The 19,604-nt window shown below is 34.4% G+C and overlaps 1 protein-coding gene across 1 annotated transcript in view; it reads left to right on the forward strand.

Annotated features, from left to right (window-relative positions):
* The window catches only part of CNTN3 (contactin 3), a 429,201-nt gene that overhangs the window by 236,943 nt on the left and 172,654 nt on the right, over nucleotides 1-19,604 (forward strand). The window contains 2 exon segments of the mRNA XM_074284089.1: nucleotides 18,919-18,993; nucleotides 18,996-19,013. Of these exon segments, the coding sequence (XP_074140190.1) occupies nucleotides 18,919-18,993; nucleotides 18,996-19,013 (93 nt within the window).

Below are 19,604 nucleotides of genomic sequence, written 5' to 3' on the forward strand. Positions count from 1 at the left end.
ACCTTAAATATTCTGTTAATCTAAAAATTTCCAAATATATGTATAATCATTATCAACTTAAAGAATTCACCTTACTAATTCTACTTTGTCTATATCCACAATGCTTTACATATTAACTGATTTCCTGTTGCTCTCCTGTTTAACATATTTTCCCATAAGCACAAAATATTTTATTAACAGCAAATTTCTAACAAAAGAACTCTAGAAATATAGACCAAATTTCAGTTAGTTTTAGCTAACTTTAAAAATGGAACCAATATCAACTTTGTTTGAATGAGAAATAGATAGCCTTCAGTTTTCTTCTTCTTTTTTGCAAGTAAAACTTGATGCAGCTTTTTTTTTCTATTTGGATTAAAATATCTCAGTTTGGAAAGGTCTTATAATTAGAGCAAAAATGTGTGAGGTAACTTGTTCTTAGGTGATTATGACACTCAATGAATGCCAAGCCACAGTAGCTCTCACCACCTGTGAACTTCACTAATAGACAAGATATGACCACTGACTGAGTCATTGCAAAGCACAGTGTGCCTTTTTTAAATTAAAAAAAAAAAAAAAAAAAGAGAGAGAAAGAGTTAATTGGAGACTTTAACCTGTTTGCCTTTTACTATTATGTATATTGTGGCTTTATGCTGATTTTTCTTCTTCTCACAACTACAATGATGGAAATAGTAATCTTAAAGCAGTAGCCATAATGTTTAATGCTAGTTGCCTTGAGGGTCTTGAAGGTGACAAGACATTTAATGTGGAATGATGATAATTGTCTAAGCAATTAGACTGGCATTCTTGATTGGCTGGATAGAATAGTCAATTATGGAATGAATTCCAAAATCATTTCATTTGATGCATGAAGTAAATTATCAGAAGCCTGAACATGTTTTGGGCTTGTGATTTTTCAGATGGAAGATGTATCATGAATATACTGATATTAAAATTCAGCAATATTATTGAAGGCCTACTATGCTCTAGTCACTATGATAGTATCTACTGGGAGTACAATTGTACATTGTACTGAAATGTACTTTCTTCTCAACTCTGTTTTTTAAAAACCTTGCTCTCTTTCAAGATTTGATTCAAGGATTCCTTATGTGAGATACCTTGCCCAGGTACCCCACGTGATAGTACCCTCTCCTCTAAAGTTACTGTCTATCAAAGATATTGCCCATAGCAAATCAGTTTATCTAAGCTGATAGCAAATAGTATTCAGAGAAGTTATATAGATTAGAATATTCCAGAAAATTTACAGTGAACGAATTCTCCCAATGCATGTAGGATAACTCAATAAAGAGAGTCCCAAATTTCATCCAAGAGGAGATTCCCTGAAGTCTCTAATGTGGTAAAACGGGAATAGGGACATAAATAAAAACACATCTAAATGTTGGCTTCTTCCTGGAGTCTTTCAATTTCCAGGACAAGAATATCTCCCTTCTTGCCTCATCTTATAATGTCAGAAAAACTGAGGCAAGACAGAGACTAATTTTTAATCCTTTTAACGTGGAGACTTTTTTTCAGCCTAGCTGGCCAAATGGAATTCATTTTCAAAAATCATTGAGTCCTGAGGGACTGAAACAGGGACCTTTGATAGGGTTTTTTTTAACTAAATAGGACATAGAGGGTGAGTATACAATAAGGGGGGCAAAGACACTGGGTGAGCTGACAAGTTATAATCTAGGAGAGGACCACTACTTAGTCCTGACAGGATAAAGGTCAAGATAAGAAGGTCCAGGGCAGGAGACAGGAAGTTGAGAGACAATACTGAAAAGGAGGGGGGATTATCCCAGCAAGGATTGAGATAATGCACCTGAAGTTTTATGACTCAATGGTATGACAAGGCTTCTTTTCTGACTCAATTCTGCCAGTCCTAATGGCAAGGAAAAAGGGGGGGCTTTAATAATTTTATTTAGAGCATAACAATCTAGACACAGAGCACTATGCAATAATTGTTTATTGGTGAGGAAAGGTTGCAAATGTAGTCAACAACAGTAATACATTCATACATATTGATTCTCACATTTGAATGTAAACCCTTTGAGGAAAGAGAATAGTTTTGCTTTTTCTTTGAGTATTCAAGAATTATCACAGTACCTGGACTATAAAAACAGATTAGTACTAGAAAGACTGGAATTTAAGGATATCTTAATAGATCAAACTGTATCTATCAGTGGATATAGTACATATACATATATGTATATACACATATATGTACATCTCCAGCTTATAAAAGCAGACTTATTGGTGCATAATCTGCTAAATTGGTTTTATGTGTTGGTTAATTTTGTTGACATGTTGACATGTTTCTTTTCTTTCTTTTTTCTTTTTCTTTTTTGTTCTTTTGTTCTTTTCCTGGGGAAGGAAAGAGATGTATTGGCAAATCAAGATGATAGAAAAGGGAAAAAAAATCAATAAAAATCTAAATTAAAAAAAAAAATTCTTCCAACAAAAAATTAGAAGAAACAATTGATAATGTTAATCTCTTATGTTTGAAAGTTTTGTTTTGGTTTTTTAAAGAAACAATTGATAATGTTAATCTCTTATGTTTGAAAGTTTTGTTTTGTTTTTTTAAAGACCCAAGGAAATGAAAGGGACTTTTAAAAGAAAATGTGATATTTCAATCTAGCTTTTGGTTCAATATTCAGTATCAATTGAATAATGTCAATTTTAGTAATTGTTTTGTTAAAAAAAAAAACTGCATAAACATAATTTTCTTAAAGAAATTTGCGTGTTATCATTTGCTTACTAGTTCGCCTTGCTCCTTGTCTTCATATAAAGTTCAGTATCTGAAACCTAGGAATCTCCCTTTGTTTAAAGTACTAAAGAAGCACATTTGCATTTATTTTATAATGAACATTTTCTGTTTGTTATGGCAATGATGTCTTTTTATCTAGAAGTTAGAGGCCTCTTAAAGTGAAAACAACTTTTTAAAAGAAGTTATAACAGATCTTCTGAACTATCTTAAAAGGTTACAATTTCCCAGGTTTCTTATATCCAAAAGAGAGAAAGAAAACATTTCTGATGCTTTTTTTGCATAAATAAAACTGTGGTATTGGTAGCAAAGTTGAAAAGCCATTCTTATTACCATAAGAGAAGAAGAGGAAAATAGTAAGCATTTTATTCTTTACTTTTTACATAAATTATTCATTTTTAAAACTAATGAATTACAAAGAAAGGCATTTTTTAATAATCACATATTAATTTTATAATTTTTAAACTCTATTTGCAAAAATCATATAGAGTAATGAAAAAAACTTTCAAAACCTTTTTTCTTTTTTAAACAGCAGGTGAAGTAAAGAAATAGATTTTTTTAATGTATTGATTTTTTCTTGTTTTTATGTAACCTTCATTTCTAAATATATTCTTTCTTAGTTTAGACAGAAAGTCGTCTTTTGTGATAGAAACTAAAAAAAGAGAGGTGCGGAAAATAGTTTAGAAGAATTTACCAACACAATAGCCATGTCTGACATGGTTTGCAGTATTCAAAATCATAATCCCTCTCCTCTGGGGAAAAATTAAATTCATTTTCTTTTCTTTTTTTTTTGATTATAGGCTTGAATATGATATTATTGAATTTCTTTTTTTTTCTTTTTTTTTCCTTTTACATTATGTTAATCATTATGTATATAACATTCTTTTTTCCCCTTCACCTTGTTTTATGTCTTCCCATGTTTCTTTGTTTTCTTTTTAGTGATAATTTCTTTTCCATGATGTTCATGTAACATACATTATTTAGCCACTCCCCAAGGGATCCATTTTGTTTACAGTGAAGAATTTGGTTCTTAATTGTGAATTCTATAATATCCTTTTTAACCAGGAATAATTTATATTTTGGATCCATTGGAGATGATTGGAGATCAAAAAAATCACCTACTAGATGGTAACATCTAAATTTTGAGTACATAGTACAGTAGATATTGAATGCAGATGATTACAAAGATGGAATAATATAAAGGATATGTTTTGTTAGATCAGTCCTGTCCTAGTCTATATGACCCTTTTGTGTTTTCTTGGCAAAAATATTAAAGGGATTTGCCATTTCCTTCTACAACTCATTTTACAGATGAGGAAACTGAGGCAAACAATGTTGAATCATTTGCCCAGGGTTACACAGCTAATAAGATTTGAACTCAGGAAAATGAATCTTTCTGACTCCAGGCCAGGAACTCTATCCCATTGTACCACCTATAAAGGAAGGATGAGGAAATAATCTGCCCTCAACAAATTGTTTTCTTCTTAAGAAACCACATGGAAACATAGGTATGTGTATGTGTATATATCTATCCAAACACATACATATACATATTTACATGGTATACATATAATAAACTTCTAACAAAGTTTCGTTCTAATGCCTTGTATAGATTAAACCACACTATGGCTTAAACTCTTACAGATTTTATGCTGATGTTCCAAGTCAAGTAACAAAATGTCTGCTGTAAGAAAAGTGACCCAAGTAATATGAAGCTCAGTATCAGTACACTGATGAGGAACTAATTAATTCTTCAGAAATAGTGATCTCTCTATTATAGGAGAAAAAAATGATTGAGCCCAAGGGGACTGAGACATCTGAGAACCACACGGGGCTTTTTGAGAATTCAGCTGATACTAGAAGTTGGAACAGGTAGCTTTCAGTGTCCCCGCTAGCTATATCTTATGATTCTTTTAAATGTAAGATCTTTGTCACATAATCGATAAATTATTATTTTAAGAACTGAATAGCATCCTTATGGACTTTTTTATGCAAAATCTAAATGATGCTAGAGGACTTAGAAATTTGTAACAAAAAAAAAAAAATAGAAGGAAAGCTCAGAAGTTCTCCTTAAAAAAGCAAATAAAGGAATTGGCAAATAAAATTGGCAAAATAAAAAGCAAATAAATTGGTGGGGGAGGTAACGTAACATTAATTTCTATCATTCATATGATGCTTTAAGGTTTACTGACCTCTATGAAAATATTATCCTATTCTATTCTCAACAACCCTATGAGGGAGATATGACTTATATTCCCATTTTATATATGTACTTGATGACTCTGGGAGATGCTAAGTGGCTTGCCCAGAGTCTCACAGTCACTAAATAACTGATGTCATATTTAAACTCAGCACTTCCTAATTCCTAGTGCAACACTCTGGTCACCACAGGAGCTTCCTGCCTCACTTCTTCACATACTCCAAAGCATTGGAAACACAATTTCATAGCATATTTGATTAATTGATCTTACAAATCAGCATTTATTAAAAACCTACTACATGCCAGTAGGAAACACAATTTAACAGGACATTTGATTGCCTTATCTCACAAACCAGCATTTATTAAACAATTAAAATATGTTGGCATATAGATACAAAGATTGGAAAGGTTCCTATTCTTTAGTAGTTTATGTTTATTCAGTAGAGATAAGTGTGCATAAATATACACAGTGAAAATTATTAGGAAGGGAGGGAACAGGATTGACTACTTGAAAAAGATGGTGCTTTAGCTGATTCTTAAAAGGAAGAGAATAATTCTAAGAGGCAGAGAAAGGAACATCTGCCAGGCATAGGGGCCAGCCAGTGCAAAGACATGGAGATGAGAAATGCAATTTTGGGTTCGAGGAACCAAGGTCACTTTGACTGGATCACATTGGAAAAGAAGGGCAGCAATATTCAAAGAGAAAGGGAATAAAAGATAGAAGTCATATTGTGAAGAGCAATGAAAGCTGAACAGAAAAGTGTGTATTTTGATCCTACGGGCAATAGGGAGCCATTAAAGTTAACTTACTTGATAAATAATATGGTAAACCATAAGAAAAACCATTTGGTATGGAAATATGTCTAAATACACACACACACACACACACACATATATATGCATACATATGTATATATTATATAATTTAAGTTATATCATATAACTTGCTCTCTTGGGAAAAGAGGGAGGTAAAAAAGTGAAAAAGAAAACTTTAAATATGAATGTTGAAAATTCTATTTATATGTTTGGAAAAATAAAACATTATTGAAAAAAAAATTTAAAGGAAAAAAAGGAAAAGGAAAATAATCATGTAGCATCAATATGCTGAATGGTCTAGAGTGAGGAAAGGCAAGGCAGGCCATTTAAGAAGCCTAATTTTAAAGAAGCAAAAAAAGATTAGCTTAAAAACAATTGTATTTTATAGGAATACATTTGTGGCAGAGAATAGAGAAGTAGGGAACTTCTTTGAAGAACCTGACAAGATGTACAGAAGCCAGGTGATATATACTTTGATAAGTCTAAGTCTGTGTCTTCACTGTGAAAATGAACATGGAGATGTTCAGTTGTTTCAATCATTTCTGATTCACTGTGACCCAGTTTGAGGTTTTCTTGGCAGAAATACTGGTGTGGTAGGCCATTTCCTTCCCCAGTCCATTTTATAGATAAGGAAACTGAATCAAATAGTTAAGTGACTTGTACAGGGTCACCTAGCTACCAGTACATTTCTGAAGCTGGATTTGAACTGGGAAGAAGTTTTCACTGACTCCAGACCCAGCCTCTATCCATTGCATCACCTAGCTGTCTTAACACGAAGAAGAGCAAAATGTACCTAGTAAGATGGGATTCCACCTTAAGAATAAAAGAGCTCAACTAATCTTGTGTATTTATTGACTGTGGTACCTGATTTCCCTACTAGTTCACCTACCCAGTGGGATCAAGGCATTTCTCTAGGTTGTTGAATATTTTGTGGCAACAGTGCAATACTCAAGCCTCACATGTGTGATTCCTATCTGTAAAAATGTCATTTATTTCAGCATCACTCTGCTCAGATTTAGAAATTAGATGCCAGAATTATACACTTAGAATATCGATTGAAAATTCAAATGTACATGCATGGATACATAATGAATACACACACACACACACACACCTGTGAGGTTATGAACAATAATTCTTCTTTGCTGAAGAATATTGTATCCATTCTGAGATTCTGAAAGGGGAGTGGTTGTTGACCAGTTTCCCTTCCAGGAAGCTGACTGCCTGACATGACAGATGTGCAGAATATCATTCTTTTAACTATAAGATTATATCCAAGGGTCACAGAATTGCATCCTTATTTCCCTAGCACCTACCTCCCCCACACAGCAAGTACTCAATGAATCTTTATGGAGTTAAATTTCGAATTTTTATATCAAGGGTAAGCAACTGTAGGAATTTGATCACATAATTGTTTTGCTTTCACCTCTGTGTCTCTGTCTCTTTCTCTCTCTCCCTTTTTTTTTTGTTTCCCTTTTTCTTCTTTCTTTCTTTCTTTCCTTCTCTTTCTCTTACTTTCTCCCTTTCTCTTTCTTCCTCTTTCTCTTCTTTCCTTTTGTTCTTCCTTTCCTTCCTTCCTTCCTTGCTTATTTCCTTTCCTTTCCTTTCTTTTTTCTTTTCTTACTTTCTTCCTCTCTTTCTTTCTTCCTCTTTCTCTCTTTCTTTCTTCCTCTTCCTCCCTTTCTTTCTCTCTTCCTCATTTCCTTTTTTTCCTCTTTCTCTTTTTCTCTTTCTTTCTCTCACTTTCTTTTTCTCTTTCTCCTTCTTTCTTTCTTTTTCTTATTTCTCACTCTCTGTCTCTTCCCCCCTCTCTCTTTCACTCTCTCCCTCCTTTCTTTACTTTATTTTCTTTCTTGCTTTCATTGCTGTTATTTGAATTTTCTTTGCTTCCTCCTTCCCCATTTCATAACCTTGAATGCATTCTCGATTCCCCTTTCTTTCATTTCCCATATAATCTTGTTGCCAAATTAGTTGTCAAATTTCAGTAATTGTTTTCATTAGCATCTTGTCACATTATTCCTTTTTTTTCCCTCTCTCTTTTACTCCCCCACACTCTCTCTCTTATTTCCTTTCTATTTGTCACTGCCTTTTGGTCTGTCTCTTCTCTGTCTCTATGTCTCTTTCTGTCTCTGGCTTTCTCTGCCTCTCTGTCTCTTTCTCTTCCTCTTCCCACCTCCCTCATGATAATGAGATTATGATTTATATAATGATTTATAGGAATGCCCTTTGTAAATAATGAATTCAATTCACTGAATTTATTAAACATCTATTATGTGCAAGGCATTTGGCATATAAAGATAGCTGTGCTGTAAACCTGCTCTCATAAAACTTACAATCTAATGGTGAGAAAAGACCCTCACACAATAAGTAATGTTGCTTCCAGAGAAAATGTGATGAATATCTTTTTCCTCTCGATATAAGGAATGTCAGGGTGCACCTATAGATACTGAAAGCTGCCTGTGTTTACAGATGAGGTCTTTGTATCAAAGGCTTTGCTTTTTTCTCTCTCTTCTTTTTACAAGAGAGGGCTCTGTGGGTGTGTCATGGGGGAGGGTAAGGTCTGTGGCTTTAAAAAAAAAAAAAAAGACATCCATAAGAAATTATTTTTAAAAAGTAGCTTCAGAATCCAAAGGAATCTCTAGTAGGTTTGCTGGTTTTCCCCCCTCCAATTACAGGGTGTGGAAACTATGTGATTAGGCTGAGGGAGTGAATCCTCCAAATCCCTGTAGCTTCCCTTGAACACACTGACAATCATCATCATCATCATCAACTTATTATTTGCCAAGTATTTTACAAATATTATTTAATTTGACCCTGACAACAATCCTGAGAGATAGGGCCTATTATCATTACCATTTCATAGATGAGAAAACAGATTAGGTGATTTTCCCAGGATCATTCAGGTAGTAAGTGTCTCAGACTGGATTTTATCTCAGGTTTCCTGACTCTGGGTTCAATTCTCTATCCATTGTGGAACCCAGATACCTAGAAAAGAAAAAATCTATACTTCTGCGATTTGGAAGAGTATGTGATAAATTCAGATGGAAAATCTTGATAGAGTACTAAAGACTTTAAAAGTTCTTTCAGTTAGAATGAGGGAGGATGTCATTTGAATTGTATCTGGAAAATTGAAATAGAAATGTGGCACTTCAGCAGAGGAAGTGAAGCCTGGTATGAGCAAAAGTCCCAAGACAGATGACACCAGAAGAAGAGAAAAGAAAAAAAATGCATAATAACTTTATTAGATATTTAAAAGGATTAGCAAGTTTCACATAATAGATTTGCAATGTTCATATACACTTTTTTTTTCTATTCTGTATTTCTATTGTTTAATTTCTTTTAAGTTCAGAATAAAATAAATACAATTTTTAAAAGAAGAGGGCACAGAAATTAGATACCAAGATGGCACAGTGGATGGGATGCTAGGCTTTGAGTAAGGAAGATAATAAGTTCAGGTCCAGCCTCACGTACTTATGAACGCTAAGACTCAGAATAAAACACGACACATTTCCTAGTCTCAGTTTCTTCATCTGGAAAATGAAACTAATAATAACCCCAGCCTAACAAAGTACACCTGAAAGTCAAATGAGATAAAACTATGTAAAATGCTTTTAAATCTTAAAGAATTACACAGACACATATATGTAATACATAATACAAAACACACACATAAAAATATATATACACTATCTATTTATACTCATATACATGTATGATATAGGAGTGTGTTTTTACATGTATTTGTGTATATATATATGTCTAATATATGTGTGTGCATATATATATATATATACACTACTTATTTTTAGTAGCAGTAGTTTTGCAATTTTTTTTTCCCCTTGGGAAGATAGCATATATGGGAAAAAAAAATAAGATAAAGCTGGAAAGGCAAGAATCTGCTGTCTTACATACAGATACTGGGATATTATTGTAATCAAAAAGAAAGAAGTCAATATCTTATAAAAATTCTTGCTATGGGAACTATCTATAAAAGAGAAGAGAATGTTTGGGACCCAGATAAGATGTTTAGTAAGTCAGTCTAATTCAACTTCTTTGGTTTATGTAGGTATCCTGATTCTTAAACTCCTGCTAAATGTTAATTGAACTTAATGACAAATTCTTCCTAGGGCAACTCTTCTTTGTCCTGACTCCCATATGGTTAATTTGCAATTGCCTCCCCTTCCCCCTTCCCAATCTTGCTACCGCCCCCAACTGTGAAAGGAAATACATATGGCCTGACAGATCATTGGAAAACTTGTAGTTGAAGATGCTCTCTTTTTTCTCAAAGATGTTACTCCCTCCTTCACACACTTATTTATAAGTTAGATCCCTACTCTGGATGATTTTGCTATTTTGCTATATACTTTATAAGACCAGGTGAAAAAAAGGATTATCTTAATAATAACATAATGACTTCACCAATGATAATAATAATCCCTAACATTTATATAACACTTACTGTGTACCAGACACTGTGCTAAGAATTTTACAATTGTCATATTATTTAATCCTCATAACAAACCTAGGAAATAAGTATTATTGTTATCCTCATGTTTATAGGTAATGAATCTGGAGCAAATGGAAGTTAAATGATTTGTCCATATTCACACAGCTAATAATTATAAGGGATAAGATTTGAACTTGGATCCGCCTAACTTCAGGTCTGGTGCTCTCTCCTTTGTACCCAACAATATCAGAGACCAGAAAATTATCAAAAGTGAATGCTGTAAAATTACAAAGAACAAACTTGGCTTCAAACAAGAAATATCTCATTGATGAGGGGAGCCCCAAAACTTTTCTCTTTCTCTCTCTCTGACTTTAGGAATGAGCCATGAGGTAAAGCACTTGAAGCTCCTTGAAGGGGAAAATCTCTTTCAACCCTGCCTTAGTGAGAGACCATCCCAGGGAATCAGATAAAGTGCTTTATTTAGGTGAGATTGGTTCAATAGGAGCTAAAGAATTCTAACCCTATTCAAATGAAGATCTTCTATTCAGTTCAACTCAAGCTGTACCCAGCCCCATCAAGAGCAACCCCAAGCTTGTAGCCAAGGCTTATAAAAGAGCCAATCTAAAACCTCTCTTTGCAGAGGTCCTAACATGCCATGCCATGCCATGCTATGCTAAGGAGACCTCTGCCTGCTGGAATAATATTCTCTTCCAGCGCTACCCTCTCTTTATCTCCTTCACCTATTTCCCTAATGAGACTTTATGTCTCTCTGTTGGGATTTCTCTAATCTTTACTTCCCAATGCCTATAATAAACCTCTTTTTATCAGTCTAGCATTTTGGGGTTCATAAATTCCTTTACAAAGAATCTCTGCACCACGAGAAGGGGGTTTCCAAGACTTCTGACCCATGTGCCAAATCCCAAAAGGGTACAGGGGAACCAAACCTCTCCATTTGGTTTCCTGAATACTGAACCTGCCACTAGACCTCATCATTTAACTCCCTGACCACCCTAAATCTAGACCTTATCATATTTTTGTTCCTGGAACCCAAAACCTAAACCTTATCATCATGAAATGAAAGTATCTCCTTTCATTTCTCTGCAGAAGGGAGAGAACCTCCAAGTGTGTGGCACTGAATATCTTTTCAAGATTTATCGATATCTTGATTGGCTTCACTGATAATTTTCCTTTTCTTTTCTATCGTTTTCTTGAGAAATATTCTTTGTCACATGGGATGCCTTTGGGAGCAAGGATACTAGAAGAAATATAAATATTGTAAAACTTACTTAAAAATATCTCTATTTCTTATCAACTCTGTTGCTTAATTCTCAACCACTTACATAATTCAGGTATTGCTACTTGTATTACTAATATCTATGCCTGGCATGATTTTTCCTAGATGTAAACCAATAAAGGGAGTAGGTTGACCACAGCTTTGTTTTTGGATGCTGGAATTTAAAGGACATTGTCAACACTTGTAGTCATTTAGCAGCTAGAAACAACTAAATTTAGCACCTCATTAGCAGGACTAATTAGTGCTACTAGGAAGCTAGTAGATAGCAGATGCTTCCTTCTAAAGGCAGCCAAACCCCAGGTGAGTTCCCTTTATTCTGCCCTAGACGTATTTTCCCCCGCCGTTGTCAGGAGATGTTCTAGGATGTGTTCCATCATCTGGCTGCCAGAACCTAACCATAGGTAAGGTCTTCCCCAATCCTTACTAGAATTCTTTCATGCTCCTTGTTTCAAGAACTAATAGTGCTAGTTATGGGTGTCTCTATGAGCCTGACAGAAGTTTATTTATTTCTTAAGTATAAATTCTGAAAATATTTGGCTAAAATTGACAGAGCTAAGGAGGAAACTGAGGTTCAGAAAGTGAAATAACACAATTAAATTAGAACTCAGCTTCCCAACCTGTCATTCTTTCTCTCTTTACAACAAACAATGGATAATTTACAACCGATTTGTGTTTAGCTCTGGAATATATTATATGTTTTCATACCACCTTCTCTAAATTAAGATGCATATATAGAGTAATAAAGAAGTAACAGACTATATGTGGTAGATAGAAAGGTCGCTTCAAAGTTAGTCAGAAAGAACTGGGGTTAAATCCTGTCTTTGACATATACTGCCTGTGTCACCTTGTACAAGTCATATCACCTTGAATTGCCCCAGACAACTGGAGCTTCTATAGCTAGTTTATAACTATAATAGCAAAAAAGAGTTGCTGGTCTGTGTTGGTGCTTCTTTTTAGGAGGCTGTCTATCCCAATGAAATCACAGATCCAATCCAAAAAAAAAAAAAAAAAATATGGAAGAACAAAATTAATTCATGCTACTTTCATAAACCCCAAGCAATAACAGAGAGAAGTGGTATAAGACATTCCTATTCTTCAATTTCCCTTACATCCAATATCTAAAGAATTTCCAAGCTCTCAGACATTCATTGCTGTCTATTCCTTGCTCATCTACCAAAACCAATACAATTTAGTCCCTTACCTGCTTTCTCCTGGATTATTTTCATAGCTTCTAAATTTGTCTGCCTGTTTCTAATCTTCCACCACTAGAATTCATGAATATCTTCTCCCTTCTCAATATAAGAAGAGGGAGGTTAGGAAGGAAGGTATATTTCCCACAGCTATCAAAAAAGTTCTATTTTAAGGTTCACAGCACTCCCTTCTCCACCCTTCAAATCTAAGCTAAAACCCCATATTCTGTAAGGAACTTTCCCATACCCTCTGAAATTTGGCATTTGCAAAATGTACAAAGGATCACACATCACCTTACATCAAAACCTCCTTAAGAGCAAAAGTAGCTTCCATTGGACCAGTGTAGGGTAAGTGATAGGCTGAATAGATCATATTGTTATGGAGAGGTTTCCATGTGATCTTCCCCATTCAATTATAAATGTCTTGAAGGATCAGGAACTTGATTTTTTTTTTTTTTTTTTATACACAGTGACTGGCACATAGTAAATACTAAATAGATTTCTGTTGACTTGCTCATTTCACTTGATTTGCTCAGTAAACATTAGTGCTTCCCTATTGCCTCTAAGATAACATACAAGCTCTCAAATTTAGCATTTTTAAAATCTTTCATAATCTGCAGCCTTTCTGTTTTCCCAGAATTACTTCTCATCTTTTATTCTTCTTTTCACTCACACTAGCTTGTGCTTGCTATTCTCTGGAGTCTCTGATCTCTATACTTGCTCAGGTTATCCTGTGCTTGCTTCTCTCTGTTAGAATCATCCTTCATTTCCTTCAATCTTCCTCTTGGGAGCCACTTCCTATGGAAAGCTTTTTGTGATCCATGTAGATCTTCATGCTTTCTTCCTGATTATATAAAAAAGTTGCTTTTTTTTTTTTTTTTTTTTTTTTTCTGAAGCAATTGGGGTTAAGTGACTTGCCCAGGGTCCCACAGCTAAGAAGTGTTAAGTGTCTGATCCAAATTTGAACTTAGGTCTTCCTGACTTCAGGGCTGGTACTCTATCCACTGCGCCACCTAGCTGTCCCCAAAAATGTTACTATACTTTAGTAGAATTAAAATTATTTTGAGTGAAGGTCCCACTTTTCACTTAGACTTTCAGACTTCAGCACTTAATCAAGTTTCTAATAGCTATATGTAAATAATTTTATGGTCTTAAATATTCCTTCAATTTGTCCATAAATTTTCATAAATTAGATTTTTGCAAATGTATAACAGATGAATTATTTTTAAAAATAAATGTATTTGTATTCCATCCACAGTACTTAATATGTATGTCTTAAGATATTTAATACTTCATATAAAAAAAAAAGGTGTGGGTGTGCTCTCACACCTATGGACCATTTGAACTCAGGAATTCTAAGTTGCAAGTAAGCTAGACTGTTTAAATGACTGCACTAAAGCTGGCACTGATATGGTGAACATATCAGAGTGAGAGGCTACTGGGTGCCTAAGAAGAAGGATTGAACAGACTCAGGTTGATAATGGAACAGATCAAATCTCTGGTACCTATCAATAGTCAGGCTGGGCCTGTCAGAGCTTGAAAAAAAGGAGACCCAGTCTACTAGAAATGTTTGATTTGTAAATAGAAACATGTTAAGAATAGTGAGTAAAGCCAAAAAGAAGAGAAGGAATCTCATTTGTTTAGTGTTAAATCATTTTTCTTTTTTCTTTTTGATTTCCCATCCCTGTGTGGACATGTCAAACAAGCCACAAATTTTAAAAGATATTTTTCTCCTTTGAGTACACTGGTCCAATGGAAACTACTTCTGCTGTTAATGGGGTTTTAATGTAAGATGATGTAATTTTTAAAATCGCAAGTATTGTGTTTGAGAAAGGAAACCCCCTTTTTAACCTCCCTTCCCCCATTAGGAGGAGACTTGATTTGTGTTTCAAATCATCTCAGTCATTTTATTCCTTTCTGCACACTGCAGCTAAAACCAATGATAAATATCTCCTGCAATGTAAAATTACTTTGAAAGAACAGCAGATTAAGCAGGATAAAAGTTGGTGAGGATAGAGATTTGGTTGTTAGAAAATAATCTTTTCAAATATTGTCCCCTCCCCGATAGAAGCTGTTTATTGTGATAATGTTGCTCCATTTAACAAGCAATAGAAATTTTGGACAGCCAGATTTTACTGTTCCCACTCAATTATAATCCTGAGACTTGATATTTTGATGGGATAGTACTTTAGTTACAAATTGCAGATAATACAAAGATAGAGATACTAAAAGATACTTCAGTGTAATGATCTTTGGTTAAAATAACTTCAAACATACATTCTTTTTGTTAATAGTTGTAAATCTTATCCCACATCTTATCTGAGTAACTCCCCGTTTCTTATCCAGCCACTTTAGTCTCTCATTTCTGAATAAAATCATAGATATATATGTGTAGAATATATGTGTAATTTTGTTTTAATTCTAACTTTTGTCTGTCTTTTTTTTATTTGCATTGAAGCAGAGTGGATGTATTAACCATAAGGATCAAAGAGTTCTTAGTATTCAAGTTTTGAAATGGTGATTTTGTTTTGCATTTTTTTCAAACATTCTTTAGGGATGCGTATGTATATCCTAAAACATGGCCTTATTTTCTGTAGTAGGTTATACTCTAGAAACCATTTAGGTCAATCATGTTAAATTGTGAGAGACTCTTTTCTAAATTGATAATGTAGCCTTTCTAATGAAGAAAGTGACAGAGCTGACTATACTTAGTTTATTGTTGACAATTCATTTATCATTTTTTAAACATGGAAGTATATTCTGTTTTTGCATTTTCCCCATAGTATAATCAAGTATAGATTATCATCAAATTTTAGTGTCTTAGAACTTCAAAGTCAGGAGAAAATCTAGCCAATGTAAAGAGAGGTTTTTTAAAATTAATTTTAAAAGAGAGGAAAACTTGGGTTCAAATTTCATTACAAAATAGCTGTTGTGTGCCCCTGAGAAAATCATAACTGTACCTCAATTTCCTCATCTGTAAAATATGATTGCACTCTTTTACCTCTGAGGTCAATGATCATATGGAAGAATTATCCAGGTGACTCCTCTCACAGAATAATTGTCGTGCAAATATTTTAAAAATTGTATTTACTAATGATATGGACAAATTTTAAAGAATTTCCTAAACTGATAGTCTTGGCTTTCCTTGTTGAACTGTTGGTGCTGGCATAGAAGAAGATAACAAGAAAGTAATCACAGAGGAAAATTGAAGGGGAATGAGCAATGGATGAAGAGGGGGTGTCCGGAGAACTCTATTCTTTGTATTAGAGCTGTGACGAGAAAGATGGTCAGGAGAGTACACAGGGAGGTGTATTGGGAGATGAGAATTAGTCTATTAGTTTTAAAGGCAAATGCCTTCATTCTATATTTCCATAGCAACCACTCAATGGTCAGGACAAGTTGGATTATAAGTAAAAATAGGAGAGATATGAATGAAAATGACCTATAGGCATCATATCACAGGTGTGATGTAATCTGTTGCAAAGATGGCAAAAGATAGAAATGATAGATATTAAAGAGGCTATAAGAACATAGACATATCACTGCAATATTAGTAAATCTGTGAATTGGTCCAGTAATTCTGTGAAATTACTTGGAATTATAGTAGATACTGTGCACAATAGATTGATCATAAGCCTTGATCCTACAATGTCACTATTAAGCAAATGCCTCAAGGAATTCAAAGCTATATACAAAGATTCTAGAAATATGAATATATTTATAGAAAGATAGTTTTTTGTTGCATAAAAGTGATGTCTCAGCTAGGGAGTGGTGAAATGACCGTGACAATTGACACATAAAAAATGAAAGGAATCTTAAGAACATTTATATTGGGGACATCTAGGTGGTTCAGTAGATAGAATACTGGCTCTATAGTAAAGAGTTTATGAATTCAAATAGAGCCTTATAAACTCACTAGTTTATGGGACTTATCTCCCATTGGCTCCTGCCATCAAATAAATAAATTAGGTATATTTAGGTGAACCTTTACAAAATAAATAAATAGAATTAGTAAAATAGCTTATACAATAACCATAATAATGTAAAGGAAAGCAACTTTGAACAAAGTTCAGAGTTCAGAGAGGTCTATGAGGGAGCACTTACCTTTTTTCAATAAAGTGACCTATAGATTCAGAATGCAGTACACATTGGCAGACAAACAATTTGTTGCTTTATTTTGCTTAGTGGTACTTCTTTGTCACAAAACATGGTTATAGTTGGGAAGAGGGTCTTGAGAGAGTGATTAAAAAGGGGATCAATAAAATATTTGATAATTTTTATGGATAGCAGAAAGGTATATAGTGGGTATGAGTGGATTATTACACATACAAATTAGTCATTGTGCAGCAGCACAGTTCTCAAATAGAATGACAAACTCAAAAAGAAACATTCTACTGAATACATATTGACTTAGAAAACAACAAATTAGCATTATCTATGTTACATAATATTTTTATTCATTGTGTGGAACATTTCTCAATTACATTTTATTCTGGTTCTGCTATACTGAGGAGGGCTGAGAGTTTGATAATTCTGGTATAAAGATTATCATCGTTGGGCAGCTAGGTGGTGCAGTGGATAGAGCACCAGCCCTGAAGTCAGGAGGAGCTGAATTCAAATCCATCTTCAGGTACTTAGCACTTCCTGGCTGTGTGACCCTGAGCAAGTCACTTAACCCCAATTGCCTCAGGGGGAAAAAAAGATATCATTGTTCAACTGATTGTAAAGAGATGTATCAATAGGTAGCAAAAATGAGATGCAAACAATGGATTTCCCATTGCTTCATTTGTATCCCTGCAATAACCTCCCACCAGCATAATGTGAGCATCTTGAGGATGATGACTGTTTTCATTTATATTTTTGTATTCCTAATGTCTAGAGCAGTGCCTGGAACATAGTAGGAACTTTAAAAATGTTTCTTAAGTTGCATTGATTTGAATTGAAATGAAAAGCGGAGTGGATTCTCTGTGGAAGAATATCATAAAGGTGACTCAAATTTCCTGTCCCCTTTCTCATATTACAATAATTTTCCAAGTAGAACAGAAGAACAAAGTCCAGTTGAACATAAAACATCCCCATGCTGGCCATGTCTGGCAACATATTCTTGTTCTAAATTTATAGTTTTCCACCTCTCTGCTGAAAGAAGGGAAGTATGCTTTAGCCTTTAGTCTTTGAAGTCAAAATTGCAGTAAAATACAAGAAGAATTGTACTCATTAAATATCTGCTTTATTGAGGTTTTCTTTTTTAAAACTGGAAAAAAGGAGACTGGACTTTAAAATGTACTGCTGTAGGTCAAAATATCTTTAGTCTTTTCCTTTGATTTTTTTAAAAAAAACCTTTTAAATTAATAACCAGGAGAATGCCAAACATGGATTGGAAGCGTTCAAGAGTGATTCCAAAAATAACGTTATGTGGTTTTTTTCAACAACTTTCTATTTATTTCAGTTCTATAAACAAAGAGACATACATGAATTATACCTACTGTGCTCCTATAAATTGAAAACTACTTGTCTTATTAATTTCTCATGCTGTGGTTCCATTTATTATAGAGAACAACCCTCAATGACACTGAACAAATAGGTCTCATATTATACAAAAGAAAAATAAGCATTTTAAGCTCTTCTGAGCCCAACACAGCCAACTGATTAGAGGTAAACCTAAAGTTTTTTATTTTTTTTTAATTTTTTTCCCCCAGACAATTCATTTGAAGTAAAATATTTTGAAGGAAAAAAAAAATTGTAAGATGTTGGTTGTCTTTGTAGGAGTGAAACATTAAGTTCAGCAATTACCTAGTGGATCCAATATGGATAATTAGGGACAAAAGACTTATTTTGGGTTCAAAGCAATCCCCCTCCCCACTGAATCATATTATCTGATTAATTGGCTTACGTCTACACTTTCTCTCGCCTCTGCAGATTCAGTCAGCTTTTTATTTGTCATCATTTCAAAAATCACAAGACTAATGAGATATGTTTTTATCCAGACTTGCTAGTTTCCAGGAGAAAGAAAAAAAAATGTCTCGCAATCTTAATGAAGGTCAAGAGAAATGTTACTCTACTCCTTCCCACCCAAAGCAAATGCTGTGCTATTTTGGATTCCAAAGGTTCCTGAAAGGGGGAGGCTACTTTAATTATACTCTGTTAAAACATATATTTGGTCTTGTGAACATTTAGTTTATTGTCTTTCCCCCCTCCTGAAACTTAGTTCTGTTCTGTTCTGTCTTTAAATAGATCTTGAAAATTTTAAAACTAAAATGAGAAGTACAGTATCGGTCCGAGAAGGACAGGGAGTCGTGCTGCTTTGTGGTCCCCCCCTCACTCTGGAGGTAAGAAGTGGTTTGTTCATGTCCTGCATATGGACAGAGTCAGAAACAAGGCGAAATCTGGCGTACATCTCCACCATCACCTTCATAACTGAATCAGAGATGTATGATTACCTGATCCATCATTAAATCGTGTCCATAGGTAATGGAATGGAAGAATGGCTTCCAAAGGCTGCCCATCCATGGGACTTTGTAAATGGCATGCCTTCATTCTAAAAGGGAGAATTGTTGGTCCAAAGGGTTATAGGGCATCCCCCAGGGCCCCCACCTCTCAGCAGAACTTCATTCTTCCTCTGCCATGACTGTTTGTTGTTTACTTCAAGGCTCTTTCTGGCCTTGCCTCTGAGAAGTCTTACATGAAAAGAGTTGATGGTACCACCCATTGATTACCTTCTTAGGCCACATATAGAGAAGGAACCTTTTTGTGAGAAGGGGCGGGGGAGGAGTGGCGCTGAGATGACAGATTTTCTGTGACATTAGCATGGAGTGGGATATTGCCAGTGGTTCAGAAGCTTTCACATCTAAAGAAAAGACAGATAAATGCATCCAGCAGACATGTGTCTTGAATTCTGGATGTGCTTTTCTGAAATGTGC

Source organism: Sminthopsis crassicaudata, chromosome 1 (genome assembly GCF_048593235.1).
Source record: "Sminthopsis crassicaudata isolate SCR6 chromosome 1, ASM4859323v1, whole genome shotgun sequence".
In the NCBI taxonomy this organism is placed as follows: Eukaryota; Metazoa; Chordata; class Mammalia; order Dasyuromorphia; family Dasyuridae; genus Sminthopsis; species Sminthopsis crassicaudata.